Here is a 22,455-nt window from a genome sequence, read left to right on the forward strand (position 1 = left end):
CAAGTTTTCCCCTTGGTTACTTTAAACATTAATATTCACATATAGCTTGAATATTTAAATGTTTAAAATCCCCATGGGTATATTAAATTACATACTGCTTCTAAGAAAGAAGCAGTATAAAATACCCTATTTTGAACATGCCATTCATTTTATAATATAAGAAATACAACTGTCAAATTCTGAGGTGGCATTTCATAATTTCAATACTTCATGCCTGACTTCTAAAAAACTCTCAAGGTGCTGAAGTTAGTTTAAAAAAGAATAAACCTGTCAGAGTTCCGAACTGATAGACAGGTGTAATTCCCACCCAGCTCTCTTTTGTTCTCAGATTCTAAGCATCTGATCACCTATTCAGGAGCTGTGAGTGAATGTATATGTCAAGCTGAGAATGTTTCTCCATTTACTAAGGCAACGTTTACTAATGCTGAGATATGAAACCTGTTCTGAGGCAAAATGTCTTCTAAGTTAACAGGAAGATAAGAGAAATTACAGGTATATTCTTACCCCTTCACTGGTTTTTTGCAAGTCTGAAGTTGTGTTTCTTGTGTCATTGCCGGCATCTCCACCCTCAGAGCTGCTTTTATTTTCTTCTTCTTTGCAGTCCTTGTCATCTTCATCTCCTGGAGATTTCCGGGACTGTTTAGAGGATTTCTAAATATTTAGACAAGTTAAAAAGTATAGTCAAAAGTAGAAACCCAAACGCACAAATGTAAGTAAGAAATGTAGAAGTAGCTGACCTATATCCAGTCTTTGTGGCTTGATACAGGATATACCAATACAACATGGCAGTGTGCCATGACTGAGCTAGGTGACCTTGGACAAGTCAGTTCACCTCACGGGGCCTCAGTTTAAACAGCTGGAAAGGAAGTAGAGGTGGACTGGATAACCTTCTAGTTCTTTCCAGCAGTGTGATATTAAAAGAAGAAAATAGAGATTCACATACCTGGAACACTGTCAATGAATAAATATAGCTGATGGACACCACTCTAGGAAGGCTACAGAGCTAGAAGGCACCCTAAAGGTCTCCTTGTCCTTCCCCATCATTTCACAGTAGAATGTGAGGTCCAGAGAAGCAAGGTAAACTATCTAGGATACTATATGGATATTCATGTTGGAACACTTATGGAAGCTGTTTGGTTAATGGTATACATGGGATGATCTTGACAAAACTTTTCTATCACCATATGACATGAATTAACTTTAATCTTTAAAATTATGGATAGTTATTTAAGAACTCAAGGCCACACTGGTAAACTAGCCCTTTTTTTCTTATCAACTTGCATTTGAAACCAAGATGAACTCTACAGTGAAGATGAAAATACAATTATAGTTTGCAGCCAGAGCTGCTTTGCAGAACAGCATTAAAATGATCAAAAGCTGGCCCCGTTGTGCACCTTTAAGAAAATAAAATGTAGCATTTCACTTACATTTCCTTTTTGAGAAATTTTATGAATCTTTAAGCACATGGCAAATAACAGCTAAGGCAAAACTCATAAGGCAAGTCACTTTTGGTCTTACAGAAATGAATTAGCAAATCTGAGCTTTCTGAGACAATCAATATTTTAAAATGCAACTTTCAAAGAGAAAATATCTTCTAGCTATGTGATAGAATATGTAATTACATTGCTTCTATTTTACTTAACTGAAACTACCAACCAAGCCCAAAATGTCAGTTTAAAATGACTTCATTTTTACTTTTTACAAGGAGGGATAGCAGGGATTTAATAATCCAAACATGGAGTGCGTGGAGTTAAAGTTTAGATCAAGTATGATGATATAAAAAGTGAAATACTTTTGTTCTCCTAGTAAATACAGTATAATTATTGAAATGCAGTAGTTGCTTTATATAGTAATTCTCAAGTAATAGTCCTTGACCTGCAGTTCTTACAGATAATAAGGTAGAACTCCCTAAAATGTATAGTGCTTACAAAGGATACTTACGAGTAATCTTACAAGTGAGTTTTTAAGCTTCATAATTTGATATACATAGACTAGAATTAGGGCATTACTATGTTTTACTAATGAGTCACATTCGGTATTCTACTAAGAAATCTGGCTGCCAAGCTATATTTGGTAAGCTTAGAAAGCTCTTACTGTGCTTATGCAGATCGTCGCAATTCCTGTAATTTTGGGGAAGGACCCTTCATCAGTTTCATCAATATGGTTTTGAATTGGCTGTGTGTCCAACTGTTACTATCTTTTGTTTTTAACTAAGATTACTAACGGTTTACTATCATCATGAGTTTAGTTTGTTGTGAGGCTCTCTGATTAGCCCTACTTTATACAGTAAATAACTTGCATGCAAAATATTTTTTGCTTATAGTCTTCTAGTATCTGTTATGGCTCAAATATGAATCACAATACACTTACTGCTAAAATGATATATACATATCCTCCCTCAAATGTGCTTATACTATGGCTCTTCATTATGAACATTTTTTTTCCACAGAAAAACAGAATTAGGTGAGGTAGAGGGAAAGTGGGACTTCTCCCTCAACCTAACTTGGATGCAGTCAAAAAAGTCTGTGAACCAAAAGTTTAGTGGTAAAGGAAGATTATTCAAGTAACAGATGTATAAAAAATCACCATATTCAACAAAAAGGAAACATTTGGGAAGCCAAAGAGAGCAGTGAGGTTATATGAGGTAAGTGGTTCTCTAAATGTGGTTCCCAGATCAGCAACATCAGCTCACTGGATATTTAATTCCCCACCCTGGACCCTGCCCTAGACCTACTAAAATAGAAAATGGTGGGGGGTGCCGACACTCAGCAATTAGTATTTTAACAAGCCCTCCAGGTGATTCTGATGCATGCAAAAGTTTGAGAACTATTGTGCTAGTTTACTCAGTTGATATTGAAAATTAAAAATCATGGTTCTTAAGTGATCATGAAAGTTGTGATCTTGAAGGAAAGCAAAGGAAATGATTCTTTAATTTAAAATCGATAAGCCTTAGTAAGTAAAGTATGTATTTACCTCTTCACTACTTTAAATTATAAATCCACCCCAGGTATGAGCCCTATTACTCTGGCTTTCACAAGAGTGATGAAATAATGACATTTAAAAGCCAAATATCCACACTATTAAATACCTCAGGTACCTTAGAGAGCTTAGATAATTTAGGGTGGTGCAACACATTACACAGAAGCTCAGCAGGCAATCATAAACTAAATTAAGTTCAACTGGGTATTTAAATGAAGTCCAAAATGTTAAAAGAAATTCAGCTTAAAAAATAACCCCTATGGAACATACAGTCTGTTAGGGAAAATTCTAGTTATTTTGTTGCCATTTGCAAACTTTACCCCCATTTAAGGCATATACCATGTTTTTCATTAGGTGTACAGGAAGTAACATGCATTCATACAATTTTACCCCTATGCCAGTTGGGTGGATTTTATAGACTGTAAAATAAAATGTTGATAGTCTAAGAAACCCTTGATACTTGTTTTTAAGGAATTTCCTAAGTATATCCAGCCACTAAATACCAGAGTCTAAATGGAAGTAATTTGTCCAAGTATTCAACTGTGTGACAGACCAATTGCAGCAAAACTTGTACCGATCTTTATCTTCAAAGATCCATCTACCTTGCTTTAAGTTTTTAAAAGGTGAACAATTTCCACAATATCATAGTTTTTTCAATTGTATTTCTGAATTACTGTATGAAAAACCTAAACTTCCAATGTGTAAATCAAGGATCATGTCACGCCTCCAATAAATTATTGTTACATCTGGAATAAAATTCAAACTCCTTAACATGGCATGCCAGTTTCCATTATTTAGCCCTTGTCTGTCTCTCCCTCCTGATCATGATTCTCCAATCATGCCTGCCTTCTTTCAATCCAGGCCACGTCAAACTCTTCCCTCCCTCAGAGCTTTGCTGCTCTGCCACACGCACTCCTCGTCCCATGCTCTTCTTTCAGGTCTCAGCATAAATTTCATCTTTTCGGAAAGGCCCGGCCACTCTATCTAAATAGATACACTTATTCCGTTGTTCCCTGCTCCCATTCATTTCCCTCATAGCCCTTTCAGAATTTACAGTTATTTATTATTTGTTTCTTAACTCTGTGTTTCCACCCCCCAACCCACTGTATTGTAAGTTACATGAGGGTAGGAATGGCGTTGGATTTGCTCACAACTATCTACCCAGTACGAGTGTCTGACATAGAATAGGTGACCTGGAAATATGAGAACTGAACAAATAAAGAGCCAAAGCACATTCTTTAAAGCAGAGAGACAAGAAAGAGTCTATCATTATATTTATATCTATAATACTAGACATAGTCCTAAACTGTACTGAGTCTCCTATATTCCTAAATTCTTCAGGGCTCACCTGGGGGTTGTTATAAGAGGAATACCTATTCTTACATCCTTGATTAAAGAACAGTCCTCCTCCAACGGAGGAGGTGCTATTTTCAGGGTCAATAGCCCTTATGAGTCAATACCAGTTACCCTCACATCTAAGATCACCTGTCTTATTCCCCTCAGATATATTACTGTCTCTAAAGGCAGAGGCTCCACAGAGCTAATATATTTCTATGTGCCCAGTGAATGAATTAAAAGTAATCTAAAAACCTTTAATGAATATGCATACAGCATTAACAACAATGGGAGAGGTTTCTCAGTAACCTTTGAAGTGTATGACTTTTTCCGTTTTGAGCCTGCTTTTTCATTCTTTCTTTTGCCTTTTCCATCTTCTTCTACTCTATCACCTTCTTCCTCACTGCTTGCATCTGCAGTATTCCCGCCTTCTCCCTCGGTTTCTGAAGAGCTCTGTTGCTGAATTGCCTAAGAGATAATAAAATATTAGCTAATTACATTTTTGAAAAATAGCAAAGACTACAGACTATGAAAAGAATCATTCTATTCCAATTAGAAGAAGTTCAGCTTACTCAAGATTTTCAAAATAAACGGCTGTCAACTTCAATTTTCCAGTGACCAACTGACATGAACCCTCTTAAGGTAACAGAATTACAGGCATACCTCGGAGATACTGCAGGTTCAGTTCCAGACCACCGCAATAAAGCAAATATCACAATAAAGCAAGTCACATGAATTTTTTGGTTCCCCAGTGCATATAAAAGTTATGTTTATACTAAACTGTAGTCTATTAAGTTTGCAGTAGCATTATGTCTATAAAAACAATGTATATACCTTAATTTAAAAATATTTTATTGCTAAAAAATGCTAACCATCATCTGAGCCTTCAGCGAGTCCTCATCTTTTTGCTGGTGGAGGGTCAGCCATGCTGATGGTTGCTGACTGGTCAGGGTGGTGGCTGCTGAAGGCTGGGAGGCTGTGGCAACTTCTTAAAATAAGACAACAGTGAAGTCTGCAGTGTCAATTGACAAATGATTTCTCTGTAGCAGGCAATGCAGCTGGATAGCATTTTACCCACCATAGAATTTCTTTGAAAATTGGAGTCAGTCCTCTCAAACCCCGATCACCACTTTATCAACTAAGTTTATATAATGTTCTGAATCCTTTGTGGTCATGTCAACAATCTTCACAGCATCTTCACCAGGAGTAGCTTTCATCTCAAGAAACTACACTCTGCTCATCCATCAGAAGCAATTCCTTATCCATTCAAGTTTTAGCAGGAGTTTGCAACAATTTAGTTACATCTCCAGGCTCTGCTTCTAATTCTAATTCTCTTGCCATTTCCACCACATCTGCAGTTCCTGCCTCCACTGAAGTCTTGAAACCCTCCAAGTCATCCATGAGGTTTGGAATCCACTTTTTCCAAACTCCTGTTAATGTTGATATTCTGACCTCTTCCTATGAATCATGAATGTTCTTAATAGCATCTAGAATGCTGGAATACTTTCCAGAAGGTTTTCAACTGACTTTTGCCCAGATCCATCAGAGGAATCATCATCTATGGCAGCTATAGCCTTACAAAATGTATTTCTTAATAAACTTGAAAGTCTAAATTACTCTTTCATCCATGGCTGCAGAATGGATGTTGTGTTTGGAGGCATGAAAACAACACTGATCTCATTGTACATCTCCATTAGAGCTTCTGTGTGACCAGGTGCATTGTCAACAAGCAGTAATATCAAGATTTTCAAAGGAATCTTTTTTTCTGAGCAGTAGGTCTCAACGGTGGGCTTAAAATATTTAGTATACCATGTTGTCAATAGACTGTGCTGTCATTCAGGCTTTTGTGTTCCATTTATAAAACACAGGCAGAGTAGATTCAGCATAATTCTTAAGGGCCCTAGGATTTCTAGAATGGTCAATGAGCACTGGCTTCAACTGAAAGTCACCAGTTGCATTAGCTCCTAACAAGAGTCAGCTTGTCCTTTGAGGCTTTGAAGTCAGGCACAGACTTCTCCTCTCTAGCTATGAAAGTCCTAGATGGCATCTTCCAATAGAAGGCCATTTCATCTACATCGAAAATCTGTTGTTTAATGTAGCCACCTTCATTAATTATCTTAGCTAGATCTTCTGGATAACTTGCTGCGGTTTCTACATCAGCACTTGCTGCTTCACCTTGCACTTGTATGTTATAGAAATGGCTTCTTTCCTTAAACCTCTGGCATCAACCTCGGATAGCTTCAAACTTTTCTTCTGTACTTCCTCACCTCTCTTAGTGTTCAGAGAATTGAAGAGAGTTACGGCCTTCTCTAGATTAGGCTTTAGCTTAAGGGAATGTTGTGGCCGGTTTGATCTTCTATCCAGACTACGCAAACCTTCTCCACAGCAGCAATAAGGCTGTTTTGCTTTCTTATTATTCATGTGTTCACCGGAGTAGTACTTTTAAATTCTTTCAAGAACTTTTCCCTTGCATTCAAAACTTGGCTAACTGCTTGGCTCCAAGAGGCCTAGCTTTCAGCCTATTCCAGTTTTCGACATGCCTTCCTCACTAAGCTTAATCATTTCCAGCCTTTTTTTTTTTTTTTTTTTTTTTTTTTTGCGGTACGCGGGCCTCTCACTGTTGTGGCCTCTCCCGTTGCGGAGCACAGGCTCCGGACGCGCAGGCTCAGCGGCCATGGCTCACGGGCCCAGCCGCTCTGCGGCATGTGGGATCTTCCCGGACCGGGGCACGAACCTGTGTCCCCTGCATCGGCAGGCGGACTCCCAACCACTGCACCACCAGGGAAGCCCTCATTGCTAGCTTTTGATTTAAAGTAAGAGATGTGTGATTTTTCCTTTCACCTGAATACTTAAGATGCCATTGCAGGGTTATTAATTGGCCCAGCTTCAATACTGTTGTGTCTCAGGGGATAGGGAGGCTCAAGGAGAGGGAGAAAGGGGAATGGCTGATCAGTGGCACAGTCAGAACACACACAACATTATCAATTAAGTTTACTGTCTTATATGGGTGTGGTGTGTGGTGCCCCAAAACAATTATAATAGTAACATCAAAGAGCACTGATCACAAGTCACTATAACAAATGTAAGAATAATGAAGAAGTTTGAAATACTGAGAGAATTACCAAAATGTGATGCCAAGACATGAGGTGAGCAAATGCTGTTGGAAAAATGGGGCCAACAAGCTTGCTCAACGCAGGGTTGCCACAAACCTTTGATTTGTAAAAAATGCAGTATCTGTGAAGTGCAACAGAGCAAGGTATGCCTGTACATTTAATCCAAAGTGCTACTGGAGCCAGAGAGAATTCTGACTTCAAATGGGTGGTGGGTAATCATTAGCACAAAGGACATATAAGAAAGATCCAAAAAAGAGTTAAAATAAAAAATGAGATGTAGCAAGTGATAATGAAGTAAACCATCACCTGGTATCCAGTAAACTTTACTCCTGGGTTATTTTCTATTTCCCACAATCCTTCATTAAATCCTTTCCGTTTGTTTGACTTTCCAAACTTGTCTTTGTATTCCTTATAAGGGAAAAGGTCTTTGGGACCTAAAAATGCACTGCAGAGATATATTAGAAAGAGATTTGATATTTTGACCTTCAAATATAAGATATTTTTAGTATCAACTCAAGTGTCAGAGCATATTTTAGTAAATACATTAAAAGTATAAATAAACCCTCTCAGTTAGACACATATCACAAGATGTTTTGCACATATATTTCAAGGTAGAAAAAATAGACAGATAGGTACACAAGCCAGCAACCCTGGGACAGTGTTACTTTGATTTTACTTTTAAATTACTAATTTCTTTTTTGTTTTGAATTTGATTTTTAGTTAAACTACTTTAAAAGTAGTTTTAAAGATGCCTACTTTGACCACTTAAATCACCATCTTAAACTAAGACTTACCTATGCTAATCTTTCACAGGTAAGGGTTTTTTAAGACTCACAGTAAAAACATAAACACTGGATTAAAAAATGATTTTTTAACTCTTTATGCCACATTAGTGTATTTATTCACTATTATTTCTATAAATTAGAAAAGCATTAGTGTTTTTTTTTTTTTTTTTTGCGGTACACGGGCCTCTCACTGCTGTGGCCTCTCCCGTTGCGGAGCACAGGCTCCTGACGCGCAGGCTCAGCGGCCATGGCTCACGGGCCCAGCTGCTCCATGGCATGTGGGATCTTCCCGGACCGGGGCACGAACCCGTGTCCCCTGCATCGGCAGGCGGACTCTCAACCACTGCGCCACCAGGGAAGCCCCAGCATTAGTGTTTAATGAGGCACTACACAAGAAAAAAATTAGAAGTGGCAAAGTAGATAGAATCTTATCCAATTTAAACCTTATCCTAAATTAGTCATAATTATAAAAAGAAAACGAGTTAGAATAAATCCTGGGGCTGGCTAATAGATCTGAGCATTTAAATTAGAGTCTTCAGCATTATTATCTATGATATTAACCTGGTGAATGAGATGGTGGAGGCCCACATGCTGGCTGAGACTCATTTCAAACTAAGATTCATTTATTCAACAAATTTTATCGAACATCTCTAATGTGTAAGGCACTATTCCAGAGGTGTTGGGGATTCTTCAGGGAACAAAGAGATGGAATGTCTCTGCCTTCATGGAGCATACATTCTAGTAGCAAGGGTAGGGGTCTAGACAATAAAGAAGATAAATAAATAAAATACATAGTACTGTGTGCTGAAAATAAATCAATAAATATATACATGAAGCAGAGGAGGGGGATGGTTAAGGACTGGGGTGGATTTTACAGTTTTAGACATACAGACCAAGAAGGAAGGCCTCACTGAAAAGGGAACATCTAAGAACTGAATGGGGTGAAGGAAGAACCCATGCAGCTATCTGGGGAAGAGTAGAGCAGACTGAAGGAAGAGCAAGTACAACAGACCCTGAGGTGGGAGAATGCCTAGTGTGTCTGAAAAATTAAGAGGCCACTGTGGCTAGACTGAAATGAGTGAAGAGAGAGCTGTGTGAGATGAGGTCAGAGAGGTAACAGGGGGGGAGCACAGATTATGTCAGGCCTTGGAGGCCACTACAAAGGCTTTGAATCACATGGGAAGCCATTAAAGGTTTTGAGAAGTGACAATTTGTGTTTTAACAGCGCCACTTTGGCTGCTGTGTTGAAAACACACTGAAGAACTGGGTACTAGGGTAGAAGCAGAGAGACTAATTAGGCTCTTGAAGTAACAGTGGTGACTTGGACCAGTTGTAAGCAGTGCAGTTGGTGAGAGGTGGCTGGATTCTGAATTCACTCTCAAGAAAGAGCCAAGGTATTTGTTAATGGGCTAGATACCGCACGTGAGAGAGAGGGTGGAACTGAGGCTATCTCCAAGGTTTTAGATTGAGCAATTAGAAGAATGCAGTTGATATTTACTGAAAGGAAAGATTTTTGAGAGAACAAGATTTGAAGGTGAAAAGCTTAGTTTTGGATGTTGAATTTGAAAACTTGGTTAGATATCCCAGTGAAGATGTCAAGTAGGCAACTGGGCAGGTGATTCTGGAATTCAGGGGAAAGGTCTGTGCTGGAGATATATATTTGGAACTTATCAGCAGAGATGATGTTGAAAGCTTTGCGACGATAGGTTAACAGTTTCCTTCTAAGTTTTATAAATTCCATTTTCTGACTGGATCTTAGTACTGATCCCTTCCTTACACTGCCCAGCTGGTCAAGAATTCAAGTTGATAAAATCACCCGAGGAAGCTTTCTGACCCCAATCACCAAACTTTCCTTGACTGTTCACCTTTAATCGTTCAGCATGACTGCATTTCACTGAATCCAGAGATGGTTTATCAGGATACTGGACATTCTAACCAAATGCCTGACAAACTGAGCATGAGAAGGAAATGTGACTTTGGGTATGGTGATTTCACTTTTAGAGCAATCTGACATGAATTATTAGACTGTGGCTTTTGACCTTTCTCCAGTCCTTGACTCTATGTATAGGAATTAATTGCGGGCTAAGCTGCCTGAGGTTCACGTCAGCTATAGATACTAACCAGAGCTTGTCTGTACTTTAATTATGCCACAGGAGTCAAGGTTAATGATTCAACTGGCCATGTTAGCTGTTCCCAGAAAGAGGGACACCGAATGAGCTATTCTAAAACAAGTTCTTGTTTTTGATAGACAATCTTGGTTTTTCCCGGATTATAGATAACTCCACAAATCAAATCCCCTCTCAACTGGTTAACTTTGCTGTATGTTTTATAAATTTTAAAGGGTAGGCCAGAAAATAGAATTGTTCAAAGTTATATGCTCTAAGGATGTTATTTTTTTTCCTGACAAAGGCTGCCTTGAAAATTGTCCAGACTAAAACTACTGGGGTAAAGTTATATGGAGCAGAAGAAATTGGGGCTCCAATCACCTACCTATCCGAGCAACAGATTCAAAGAAACTGGGACTCCAATCAGCTATCTGTCTGAGCAACAGATTCAAAGCCATGTTCTGAGGAAAATTCTGGTCCTGCCTGGGGGTACTCCTGCTGACACAGTTTTCTTGTTAAGTTCCTCACCTTCCACATACTTTCCCCCCCTTTCATTTATTTCATTTAATAAATTTTAATTCATTCAACAGCTAGTTTTAGACACTCCTGAAGTCATTCTACGAGGCCACCGTCACCTTGATACCAAAACCAGACAAAGATACTACAAAAAAAGAAAAATTACAGACCAATCACTGATGAATATAGATGCAAAAATCCTCAACAAAATACTAGCAAACAACAAAAAAAACTAGAATCCAACAACACATTAAAAGGATCATACACCATGATCAAGTGGGATTTGTCCCTGGGATGCAAGGATTCTTCAATATATGCAAATCAATCAATGTGATACACCATATTAACAAATTGAAGAATAAAACCCACATGATCATCTCAATAGATGCAGAAAAAGCTTGTGACAAAATTCAACACCCATTTATGATAAAAAGTCTCCAGAAAGTGGGCATAGAGGGAACATACCTCAACATAATAAAGGCCATATATGACAAACCCACAGCAAACATCATTCTCAATGGGGAAAAACTGAAAGCATATCCTCTAAGATCAGGAACGAGACAAGGATGTCCACTCTTGCCACTAATATTCAACCTAGTTATGGAAGTCCTAGCCACGGCAATCAGAGAAGAAAAATAAATAAAAGGAATACAAATCGGAAAAGAAGGAGTAAAACTGTCACTGTTTGCAGATGACATGATACTATACATAGAGAATCCTAAAGATGCCAATGAATTTGGTAAAGTTGCAGGATACAAAATTAATGCACAGAAATCTCTTGCATTCCTATACACTAATGATTAAAAATCTGAAAGAGAAATTGTGGAAACACTCCCATTTACCACTGCAACAAAAAGAACAAAATACCTAGGAATAAACCTACCTAGGGAGACAAAAGACCTGTATGCAGAAAACTATAAGACACTGATGAAAGAAATTAAAGATGATACCAACAGATGGAGAGATATACCATGTTCTTGGATTGGAGGAATCAATATTGTGAAAACGACTATACTACCCAAAGCAATCTACAGATTCAATGCAACCCCTATCAAATTACCAATGGCATTTTTTATGGAACTAGAACAAATCATCTTAAAATAGTATGGAGACACAAAAGACCCCGAATAGCCAAAGCAGTCCTGAGGGAAAAAAACGGAGCTGGAGGAATCAGACTCCCTGACTTCAGCCTAAACTACAAAGCTACAGTAATCAAGACAGTATGGTACTGGCACAAAAACTGAAACACAGATCAATGGAACAAGATAGAATGCCCAGAGATAAACCCACGCACCTATGGTCAACTAATCTATGACAAAGGAGGCAAGGATATACAATGGAGAAAAGACAGTCTCTTCAATAAGTGGTGCTGGGAAAACTGGACAGCTACATGTAAAAGAATGAAATTAGAACACTCCCTAACACCATACACAAAAATACACTCAAAATGGATTAGAGACCTAAATGTAAGAATGGACACTGTAAGACTCTTAGAGGAAAACATAGGAAGAACACTCTTTGACATTAATCACAGCAAGATTCTTTTTGACCCACCTCCTAGAGTAATGGAAATAAAAACAAAAATAAACAAATGGGACCTAATGAAACTTCAAAGCTTTTGCAAAGCAAAGGAAACCATAAACAAGATGAAAAGACAACCCTCAGAATGGGAGAAAATATTTGCAAATGAATCAATGGACAAAGGATTAATCTCCAAAATATATAAACAGCTCATGCAGCTCAATACTAAAAAAACAAACAACTCAATCCAAAAATGGGCAGAAGACCTAAACAGACATTTCTCCAAAGAAGACATACAGATGGCCAAGAAGCACATGAAAAGTTGCTCAACATCACTAATTATTAGAGAAATGCAAATCAAAACTGCAATGAGGTATCACCTCACACCAGTCAGAATGGGCATCATTGGAAAGTCTACAGACAACAAATGCTGGAGAGGGTGTGGAGAAAAGGGAACCCTCTTGCACTGTTGGTGGAAATGTAAATTGATACAGCCACTATGGAGAATGGTATGGAGGTTCCTTAAAAAACTAAAAATAGAACTACCATACGACCCAGCAATCCCACTACTGGGCATATACCCAGAGAAAACCATAATTCAAAAAGACACATGCACCCCAATGTTCACTGCAGCACTATTTACAATAGCCAGGTCAGAAGCAACCTAAATGCCCATCGACAGACAAATGGATAAAGAAGATGTGGTACATATATACAATGGAATATTACTCAGCCATAAAAAGGAACGAAATTGGTTCATTTGTTGAGACGTGGATGGATCTAGAGACTGTCATGCAGAGTGAAGTAAGTCAGAAAGAGAAAAACAAATATCATATATTAACGCATATATGTGGAACCTAGAAAAATGGTACACATGAACTGGTTTGCAGGGCAGAAATTGAGACACAGATGTAGAGGACAAACATATGGACACCAAGGGGGGAAAGTGGCAGGGGGTGGGGGTGGGATGTATTGGGCAATTGGGATTGACATGTATACACTGATGTGTATAAAATTGATGACTAATAAGAACCTGTTGTATAAAATAATAAATAAAATAAAATTCAAAAAATCAAAAAAACACAAAGAAACAAGAAAACACCTACCATGGGCCAGGCACTGTGTAAAGCACTGTGTATATAGGGCTTAGCAACATCCACACAATCTCTGCCTTCACAGAGAGACTGAATATTAGGTACTTGCCAGGGCATATAATCCCAGGTTTAAGGACACCCAATACTTAGTAAATGATCAGCTGAAACAATGTTATAACAGGTTTTCTAAAGTTCATTCTCCTCCAGATGTTTCAAAATCTACCTCTGGATGATCAAACCAGCAAAAAACTCACATACGGACTGTATCACACTGCTCCTTGGTAGAACTGCTTTTACTGAATTGAGACTTGGAATTACGCCACTGACTTATATTAAGGATGCTATAAGAAATAACTCCGTAAAATCCTTCACACTGTTTACTGCAATGATTCTGTTACTTTTACTAGCAATATACCAGGTGGCAAATTCTTTTTTTTTTTTTTTTTTTTTTCGGTATGCGGGCCTCTCACTGCTGTGGCCCCCCCCCCCGTTGCGGAGCGCAGGCTCGGACGCGCAGGCCCAGCGGCCATGGCTCACGGGCCCAGCCGCTCCGCGGCATATGGGATCCTCCCAGACCGGGGCACGAACCCGTATCCCCTGCAGCGGCAGGCGGACTCTCAACCACTTGCGCCACCAGGGAGGCACTGGGTGGCAAATTCTTTAAGGGCAACTTTTATTTTCAGTGACTTAAAGAATATCTAGAAAATGTTTACTAAGTGAATGAAAGTTACCACATAATATTAGTAAATGGTTGATTTTGGTGTATGCAATGGAAATGTGATAATCTTGTTTATCAAATCCTGACTTGTTCTAGATATACAATCAGATCACTTGGAATTAGGTCCTAAAGAAAAAGCAAAATAATGGTATAGACATAAAAGGGAAGCAGGAATGAGGGAAATACAAAAATGGGTATCACAAAGCCCTACGCACTTATTACTATAGGTAAAACATTTATTTCTAAGCTTCGAGCAACCTCTTCAAGGAGAAAAACGTTAAGTTGCATAGTCCACAAGTGTCTATTAGATAAAAATAAAACAAAGAAAATAAAACTAACCTCTTGAAAAAAACATAAATTTCTCACATGAAGACAAGAAAGAAATATGCCTTAAAGGGCCCTCTCCCAGCTAGCTCTCTTTCAATACAAGAATGAGGAAGATGTCAGAGTGGTAGAGACAGCAAGCAAAGAAAAAGTTCATGCCTGGCTCTACTAACATTCACATGAACATAGGGGGTGACCCTGAATATAAGATTTCATCTTAGTTTTTAGCTTTCCCCCCCATTTGCAGTTTCTATTCCATTTGTGTCCTTGTTGTAAATAACCATATACGTTCTCAGTGTGTCAGGTTCTGTGTGTCAAGACTGCCTATGGTTCCCTAGCATCCATTATCATTGTCTTTCTTTTAATGGATACTCCTCCCAATTTGCTTCCCCAACAAAGTTGCCTAGCTAGAGACTATGCTTCCAGCTTCCTTACAGCTAGATATGACCATATGTCCAAGTTCTTGCCACTGGAATAAATGCAACTGTAAGCCACATATTCAACTGCTGTGTCATTTCCTTACCTCTTCTCTCTCCCCCTTCCCTCTACCTGGAAGATGCACAGGTAGTGCTGAGCCAGTTTTTGTTCTTTTTTTTTTTTAAATAAGCAGACAAGGGCAATGCCCTAGGGAATGGCAGGACAACACAATAGAAGCAACCTGGGTCCCTAGAGCAGAGCTGAACATCCACCTTGATCTATCTACCTTGATAGACAGATCTATCTATCTATCTAGATCCCCCATCCCTGGACTGTTTCCAAAAAAAGAAGTAAATTCCTATATTATTTGAGACACTGTATTTTCAGTTTCCTTTATTCAATAGCTTAATCTGTACTCTGACAAACACAATTACAAAAACTTAGAAAGGTAGTATGTTTCCTTCAGCATCTGACAAATTGAAGAAGACTGAGAGAACATAACTTTGCTCTGTGAAATATGAATGGAAGACATCTCTCTAGGTCTTAAAAGTGTCCTAAAGGAAACTTCTGGGTCATGCCCAACATTTAAGCAGAAACAGAAATGATATTCAAAAGCAAAATAAATGAAAAATCTTTACATTAAGAAAATATATATCATCTTTGCAATTTTATAATTGATTATGATTTTAACAACATATAAAATAATATAAAGTGATATTAACAACATATAATATAATGTAGTCTAGCAGAATCAAATTAGAACTGTTGAAAATTTAAGTTGTTTTGTTGACTTACGTTTCATGGGTGCCAAAAAAGAAGATAGGATACTTATTTGCTGGAGGCTTCACAGCTCCCTCTGGGAGTTCATCAATCTATTAAAGATAAAATCATGTAAAATAGCATAAATATGATATAAACATTGTTCCGATAATTTATTGCTAATTTCAAAATAAAATCACTCTAATAAAAATCCCAACAGTTTTCCTTTTCTTGAACCTTATAAAATGATTCTAAAGGTTGTATTTGGCACACCATATGGAGAGTAACACTGTAAAATGATTGTAACTATTATGGTAATACATAATCAGGAGCCAAAACTACTCATTTCCTTCAACTCAATAGAATTACTCTTGGGAATCTGTCCTAGTGAAATAATTCAAAAGAATAACAAAAAAGAAACAGAAGATGCACTTTTGGGGGATAGTAACAAATTTTTACACCCCACCCTACAAGATAGGAGAATTATGGAAAATTAACTCAAAATATTATGTAGTCATTGGAAGATATCATCTCTTGCCTGGACTAGTGCAAGTCTCTCCCCATCCACTGAAGCTCACATTACTTTTTTTTTTTTTTTTTTTGTGGTATGCGGGCCTCTCACTGTTGCGGCCTCTCCCGTTGCGGAGCACAGGCTCCAGACGCGCAGGCCCAGCGGCCATGGCTCACGGGCCCAGCCTCTCCGCGGCATGTGGGATCTTCCCGGACTAGAGTACGAACCCGTGTCCCCTGCATCGGCAGGCAGACTCGCAACCACTGTGCCACCAGGGAAGCCCTCACATTACCTTTTTAAATGCATATTTGGTTGTGTCAAATCCTTCAACAGCTTCTCACAGCTGTGCATCTGAAACCTCTGGGGCTTTTTAAAAATAAAGATCATCAATCCTTCCCCAGACCCAGCAAGTTTTATGTACAGCTGAGGTTGAGAACTTCTCATAGGATAAAGTCTAAATTCTTTAGAATGCTACATAGTTATATATACATTATTCCCTAGAATGTTGCAAGAAATGGTCCTTGACTCCTAACTCTCCATCTGTAGTCCTAACCTTTCCTTTGAACTCCAGGAATGAAATTACAAACATCTACAAACCATTTCCATTTACAGGTCCTACAAACAGCTTAAAATAAAGAAAAGGCCTGGAGTTCTGAAGAAGAGGCATACTTGGAGTTTATAGAGCAAGGAAAAGGGTCTGGTATCCTGTGTCCTGAAGATATCTGCAGGCCTTCTTAACTAACATATGGCGACAGCCTGAGGATTACTACAGCATCACAACATTCATCTCTGAACTGAATGAACCATGTGTCACAGAACAGATGCTCTGGTGTACTGAGAAAAGATGGACTTGCAGTCTAGAAACTTTAGTCCTGCTTCTGACTTCAATTGTGATATCGAAGATATCACTTAATGACTTTCACATCTGTAAAATGAGATGGTTGCACTAGGTAACCTCTAGGTTTCCTTCAAGTCCTGAAATTCCATGCCTTGCCTAAAACTGAACTAATTTTCTCTGAATCTGTTTTTGTTTCGTATCTTAAGTACTGGTACACTCAGTACCAAGAAAGAAACCTTAATCTTTTTATTATTTCCTCAAGCTCCACATTCAGTTTTTCATCAAATTCCCCAATTTGGCTCCTGAAATGTCTCCAAATTGAACACCATTCCCATTACCAAATTCAGTTCCCTAAAAAAGTTCTCATGATCTTTTGACAAGGCCACAGCAGCCTGTCAAAGTATCTCCTTGCCTCTGGGCTTTCCCGTTACTGACTGTACAACTTCTGGGTAAATCCTGTATGTTTTACATTCAATACACTACCCTACAAAGACAATTTAAAATGAGTGATTTCATTTTGAATAAAATTCAATATATATTCAATTATACACACACACACACACACACACACACTCATACATATATTATTGTGGTAAAAAATACATAACAAAATTTTCTATCTTACCCGTTTTTAAATTTACAGTTCAGTAATGTTAAGAATATTCACACTATGATACAGATCTCCAGAAAATGAATAACTATATTTTAAATGGACAAAAAATAGAACTTAATATGGAAATGTATGTTTATGTATGTGGGAGGCACTGAATTGCTAGCTGACAAAACACTATCACATCATGTATTTTGTTCACTCTTGTGAGAAAACTGAAAGTGCATCTTTTTAAAAAAACTTTTAAAACTTTTCTTTCAAATAAAACAACTTTTGGTTAAACTTTTCCTTCGCTGTATTATATAACTAACATCTACTGTAGAAGTTGCAAACTGACGGCCCTTAGGCCATGTCTGGCCTGAAGAAATGTTTTGTTTGGCTCATACAGTGTTTTTAAAAAACTGAATTAGGTATCAACACTTTAAAACTGGAAGAGTCATCTTAAAATCCAGAACAATAGCCTCTGTGAAAAAATATCAAAGATAGGGATAAGCAACACTAAGCTTGCATTCCCAGGAGGCAACAATTAGCTGAAGATGATCAACAGCTGCCTTCAGACAAGGTATGTTCTCTCAAGTTTGCTACATTCCCCACCACTCTCCAGGTCATGTTGTAAATGCCTGTTTCCCTTACTTACATTGCTTGCCTGGCCCCTTTGAATATCTGAGTTCATACCCCTGTAATAAATAATGCCAAAATAGTGGCCTTACCATCACGCTGGTTCCCTCATAAAGGTGTTAAATGTTGACATGCACTCACTATATTTTACTGAGTCTTGTTTTGAAAATTACACTTTGGGCTTCCCTGGTGGCGCAGTGGTTAAGAATCTGCCTGCCAATGCAGGGGACACAGGTTCGAGCCCTGGTCTGGGAAGATCCCACGTGCCGCGGAGCAACTAAGCCCGTGAGCCACAACTAATGAGCCTGAGCGTCTGGAGCCTGTGCTCCACAACGGGAGAGGCCGTGACAGTGAGAGGCCCGCGCACCGGGATGAAGAGTGGCCTCCGCTCGCTGCAACTGGAGAAAGCCCTCACACAGAAACGAAGACCCAACACAGCCAAAAATAAATAAATAAATTAAAAAAAAAAAAGAAAGAAAATTACACTTTGACAGTTGTGGAATTATACCAAGTTGTTCAAGTGGATATACCTTCTTGAACCAATTAAAGAGTGCATCTCCTAGGCACTGGTTTTTGTTTGTTTGTTTTGGCTTCTAGAGTGAATACCAAGTGGCAATAGAACTTTAACTTCAGAGTTTCTGTTTTTCTACTGTTTCTATTTTCCTGACTTTTATTTTCACTTTTATTTCTGGTTATTGGCTATGTTTGGTTCTGATTCTGGTTTGCACACAGCCAATGTGTTATTCCCCATTAATAGGAGGATGGGGACCTATTCTCTTTTGGGTATGACAGGGCAAATAATCTGGTACAATAGTCTTTTGGTTTGTAGAAGAATAAGTCTTGCTTCTACTGGAAAGAAGAAAAGCCCTTTGAGATCTAGATCAGTGAGTGTATGTATTTTGTGTTTCCTTTAACCTGTAACTGAAGTTGTAGACCTGAAGCCGTAGGCTCTCTGTGTGCCTAGCATACTTGAGAGTCTTTACCCTTCCTTGTGTGAGTTTGAAACATTTTCCTATTTCTGGGAAGGGTATTAACAAATTAGATATAAATTTCTTAAAATGAAAGAGCTCTGCTTTTACTGATTTACAGACACTAATAAAACTACAAAAATCTAATATAAAGGAACGTATAAGAATCCTCAAGAAATTAAAAAGTGAATGTAGAATACTTCAAATACGGTGGCCTTTTTGTTATCGTTCATTGTTTATCTGTCTGCTTCGTTCACTGCAGAGACACAGGGAATGTCAGTTAGAACTGAGGCTCTCTGTCCCTTGGAGTCTACAACTCTAACAAGCCCCATGGACTTGGGGCCTGGAGGCAGGCAGCCTCACATTTCCTAGAAAACTTGTTCTCAGAGTTCATCCCTGGGCCTTCGCCATCAGTGTCACCTGCGGACTCATTAGAAATGCTAGTTCTCAGTCCAGAACCCTAATGAGGGTTAGGCCTAAGAATCAGTGTTTTAAGAAGCCTCCAGCGGGCTTCCCTGGTGGCACAGTGGTTGAGAGTCCGCCTGCCGATGCAGGGGACATGGGTTCGTACCCCGGTCCGGGAAGATCCCACATGCCGCGAAGCGGCTGGGCCCGTGAGCCATGGCCGCTGAGCTTGTGCGTCCGGAGCCTGTGCTCCACAACGGGAGAGGCCACAACAGTGAGAGGCCCGCGTACCACACACACACAAAAAAAACCAAGAAGCCTCCAGCTGTTTTTGATATACATTATAAAACATTCCATCCTCCTGCTGTGGTTTCTGTGGATGAGTTGCCTTTGTTTCTTCTGATTAACATTAAGTCTGCTTAGGGAGGAGATATGGGGATATATGTATATGGATAGCTGATTCACTTTGTTATAAAGCACGAACTAACACACCATTGTAAAGCAATTATACTCCAATAAAAGATGTTATAAAAAAAAACAACAACAAAAAGCATTAAGTCTGCTTAAATCTGCGGGATTTCTGCCCTGAGACCGCAAAATTGCATCAGTGCACGTTTATTTTCCTAATATTTTTTAAAATGTATAACATGTCCAATTTTCTATTTTTTAATTAAAGGAGTGCTACACTATACTAAATGTGGTGGCTTTTTAAGAAAAAACCCTTCTCACAGGAACTGTTAGCTCGTAAGTATTCTTATATAAGAATCCAAATTTAAGTAATCAAAGTGAATCTTTGAACAAATCAGACTGGTTTACAATTTTGGTTTAAAAATAACAATTTGTCTTTATCTGGATTTAATCATTGTAGAGTGTAATATAAGTAAATTTAAGAAAATAAAATTGGGGTTTCTCATGAAGATACTAATTTACATCTGAATTCCTTAAGTTCTGAAGTTCTTACCTAACCTCCCTCAGTAGACTTCCCTGGTGGTGCAGTAGTTAAGAATCCGCCTGCCAATGCAGGGGACACAGGTTCGATCCCTGGTCCAGGAAGATCCCACATGCCGCAAGCAATGAAGCCGGTGCGCCACAACTACTGAGCCTGCGTTCTAGAGCCCGTGAGCCGCAACTACTGAGGCCTCATGCCACAAGCTACTGAAGCCCACACGCCTAGAGTCTGAGCTCCGCAACAAGAGAACCACTGCAATGAAAAGCCTGCGCACCTCAAGGAAGAGTAGCCCCTGCTCACCGCAACTAGAGAAAGCCCGCACACAGCAACGAAGACCCAACACAGCCAAAAATAAATAATAAAAAAAATAAAGGCATCATCATATAGATAAAAATAAGGAAATAATTTTTAAAAGAATAAAACGGACATTAAAAAAAGGAAAAAAGGGTCTACTGATAAGCTAATATTACTTCCATATAATGTTTAAGATGAAGGAAAACGTAAACTTAAATTATAATTCTGACAAACTTTTCTCTATCAACAGTAATTATGTTCTGTGGTATGTTAAGATTAAACATAATTTCCAATAGTTAACTTTAAGACCTTGGACTAATATTAAATTGAGTTAAAGGATCATCTTTGCATCTTTGAATAATTCCTAAGTAAGACAGAATACTGAAACATTGGTCAGCAAGTGTAGTTTTAACATATATATGATTTTAATTTTTATATGTTATGTAGTGGAAAGGACATGTGTATTAGGTGTATCCATGAGCTTTGCTGGTTTGTTAAAACACTTGTATATAACAAATTTCTCAGTTTCTCTGTGAAACAGAAGTTAGTTACCTTGGTTAAGTTATAATTGATATGCAGATTGAGACTATACTAAGAACAATAGTGACACAGAAATACAACCATGTATGCAAAGGTAATGAATGGCATGTGTTCTTGTTTATTAATGGGAAAAGATTAGTCTTGTACTTGAAGTAAAGTATCTAGGTTGTTCCAAAATGTGAAAGAGGATAATGAAGGACCAACCTGGATAGTGAAAGCTGTAGAAGATTTGTGGAAAGGGAAATTTATTTGCCTTGGACTATAATAACTGCAAATAGTAGTCTAAAATATGCAATGAAATATTAAAATTTTTCCAAAGCTGGCTCAGTTTTGATGGATTTATTCATAAGATTAAAAAGGGAAAGCTTCTAAATCCATTAATGTCAAGTATTTATTAATATAAAACCAGAATTTGGTTTTCTCTGTTAAAATAAAAAATTGGTCTTGGAGTATTCTATCTGTTCTTAACAAAATATGGTAAAAGGTTATTCTTTACCTCCTGAATAATCTGCATGTATAGCCATATCTCACTAGAATAACTTCTTGGACTTTGTGCTGACTCTGTCATATCCTTAAATTTGTTTTTAAACAAACAACAAAAGTTCCTTGCTAAAGAGTTAAAGTTCTTCAAAAAAAAAAAAAAACTGGGTCACCACCTTCTATGTTATTTTAAAATATTATATTGTTACTTTGACTAAGTCATTATTCATTATCCTCAGATATCTAAGCTCCTATCTTAATCAAGCAATGAAGTCTGATAATTCTTGTGATGCTGCTGAGTTCAGAGAACTCACTGTGTAACAAATGATTTGGTTCAGATTGTGGTGTAAGACCCAAAGTGCAGTATTACATGCTGCCTCAACATTTTGTAAAATTGGGATGGTCTTGAATGGACTACCTGCAAGTTCTCTTCTCTTGCTCCTGTGGATAAGGTCCCCTAGTCAAAAATCCTCTTCATCAAAGGAACCAAGCAAAGTTTCTTTTTAATCCCTGCTAGGCTTTATCCCCGGTTTTGGTTCCCTGCTAGCCTCTGAATTATTCAGACAAGCCAATCAC

The 22,455-nt window shown here is 38.2% G+C and overlaps 1 protein-coding gene across 1 annotated transcript in view; it reads right to left on the reverse strand.

The window, feature by feature from the left end:
* The window catches only part of HDGFL3 (HDGF like 3), a 75,976-nt gene that overhangs the window by 9,351 nt on the left and 44,170 nt on the right, over window positions 1-22,455 (reverse strand). The window contains exons 2-5 of the mRNA XM_060097477.1: window positions 15,703-15,779; window positions 7,734-7,872; window positions 4,624-4,782; window positions 505-651 (exon numbers count right to left, since the gene is read on the reverse strand). Coding sequence (XP_059953460.1) covers window positions 505-651; window positions 4,624-4,782; window positions 7,734-7,872; window positions 15,703-15,779 — 522 coding nt within the window. The remainder of the gene's footprint in view (window positions 1-504; window positions 652-4,623; window positions 4,783-7,733; window positions 7,873-15,702; window positions 15,780-22,455) is intronic.

Source organism: Mesoplodon densirostris, chromosome 4 (genome assembly GCF_025265405.1).
Source record: "Mesoplodon densirostris isolate mMesDen1 chromosome 4, mMesDen1 primary haplotype, whole genome shotgun sequence".
Lineage (NCBI taxonomy): Eukaryota > Metazoa > Chordata > Mammalia > Artiodactyla > Ziphiidae > Mesoplodon > Mesoplodon densirostris.